The sequence below is a fragment of the Medicago sativa genome, chromosome 5 (assembly GCF_051527215.1).
Source record: "Medicago sativa cultivar Bolivia chromosome 5, Bolivia_mono, whole genome shotgun sequence".
Taxonomy (NCBI): Eukaryota; Viridiplantae; Streptophyta; class Magnoliopsida; order Fabales; family Fabaceae; genus Medicago; species Medicago sativa.
The window spans coordinates 74675191-74677294 of NC_140753.1; the positions used below are offsets into that span (position 1 = coordinate 74675191).

Below are 2104 nucleotides of genomic sequence, written 5' to 3' on the forward strand. Positions count from 1 at the left end.
TATAGTAAAAGGAAATTTATATACGAGCTTAATGCTCGGTAATTGCTTAACCTATCTATTTTACAACAAATACGAAACTATTCACGAATTAATATTGCAAGGAACGTCAGTTCTACAAATAGGACATGATCCTTGTTGGACTAGCCACTTGTCAATGCACTCTAAATGAAAAACGTGACAACATTTTGGAAGTATTCTGACCAATTCCTCATTCTCAAAATCCTGCAAATCAAAATGTAAAGATAATAGGGTTAGTTTAGTTTCTGTAAAAAAACGAGTTAGTCTATAGTTGTATAAGATAAATTTATTATGTGGCTATTAGAATTAATGTTATTTCACTTAGAGTAAAATGTGGATTCCTTTAGTTATTGTTGATATGCTGTCTAGAGGTAAGGAGGGTAGTCCAATTGGTAGGACTCTTGTACAAAAGATTGGTCGTTTGTTACTTATGGATTTGCAGGTGAAGGTGCATGATCTTATGATGAAGTAAATTATTGTGTACAGAAAGTTCATTTATACTTCCTATCTGACATGACACCCTAATACATTTATATACCAGATGGCCACATAATGTGACAATTATTCCCCATGGTCTCATGAACAACTTCACACACTTTAATGTAAATTAACATATTATCATTGTGATGACTTTGTATTGGAATTTTTTTTGTTCATAGTAGCCTCTGCATTGTTAGTTTTAACAATTAAGAGGCTAGAAAAAAGTTAAAAATTTTAGAGCTCAGTAACTGATATTCAACTTTTGTTTGCTTTATATTACCAAAAATAATTTTCACATGGTTTTGAGATGTTTTGTTTCTCACCTGGATGCAAATTGAGCAACATGATTCATTGTATAATTTCATCATTTTGTTGGAGCTGAATTGCTGACATGGAAGCTTCATAATACAACTTTGTGGCATCCCCTTAACTCCCAAGTCATCATAAATATCTGAAAGTACTGCTCCATAAGCTGTTTCTAGTGAATTTATCTGTAAAGGACAAGTTTAACAAAATGTAAACTAAAATTTTGATTCTAATGAATTAATTTCACATTTAGTAAGCTTTTTATTCATTAATACTTACATAAAACAGATAAGCTTGTGCAACAGTTGGACATATCCATTCCATAAACACTTTTCCATTTAGTAAACTTCTCAACAATGCAACCTGCAATTCCACACCAAAATTTATCGAATGTAATCACATGTGTCAGTGTCGAAGCAACATCCATTCAATCAAAAGTGTCAAAGCTACATAAATAATAAGTAGTGAGATAATTGTTACCTTGGAAAATGGCTCAGCCACAGATGCAAAACTCATTAGTTCTATGGCTGCAATGGCTCCTGCAATTGCTCCTTTTCCAGCTCCATCAAGAAAACCAACTTCTGTGGTTTGGCCTTTGATAGCTCCTGCTATTGTTCCAATTATTGACCCTCCTAAGGTTCATAACAACCAATTTTCAATGACTTTACAAAACATGCATAAATAATAAGATGTATAATATTTTGTATAGCAATAACATAGTATAATAATATACAGAAGAGAAACAAAATGTAACATACCTAGTGCTAAAATGCATGTGAATGCAGCAAAAAGAAATCTCTCCATGGCTTTCATGAATTTCTCAAATGCAGAAGAACTAAAAAGAACTTCTTGACAATTTGTTATTGCTTCTATTGTTCTAGAAAACCATTTGCTCATAATTAGTGAAGTGATGGTAATAGTCATTTTCAAATTGATAGGATAATTAAGAATGATGTAGATGTGTTGCCTCAAAATGAATCAGTTAGACAAGCATTTATAGATATAAGTTTGTATAAGCACATACATACAAGGATTGAATAAGGGTCAATTTATAGTATTTGAGTTATGGTTTTTGAATATAAAATTAATTTCGAAGCCTTTACACCTCATATTTTATTTTTATGATAAAATAGATATTTCAACACAATTTTTTAAAGTTATTTTTGGTCTGTGTCAATAAATAAGTAGTGTAAAAAGTGATGTCAAGTTTTTTTATAGTATTCGATCTGAGTTCTTACGCGTTGTTTTGCTCGAAAGAGCATTTTAGGCTTGCTGTTTATCACGGAGCGGTTGACACTTG

At 31.5% G+C, this 2104-nt stretch overlaps 1 protein-coding gene across 1 annotated transcript; it reads right to left on the reverse strand.

The window, feature by feature from the left end:
- Positions 1–1808, reverse strand: LOC146924967 (NEP1-interacting protein 1-like). Its single transcript, XM_085709955.1, has 5 exons — positions 1563–1808; positions 1285–1436; positions 1084–1167; positions 822–989; positions 1–222 (listed from the first exon to the last, which is right to left on the reverse strand). Exons 1-5 carry the CDS (start codon positions 1726–1728, stop codon positions 82–84), a joined length of 711 nt encoding a protein of 236 aa, XP_085566081.1. The 5' UTR covers positions 1729–1808; the 3' UTR covers positions 1–81.
- Between the last annotated feature and the right edge of the window lie 296 nt (positions 1809–2104).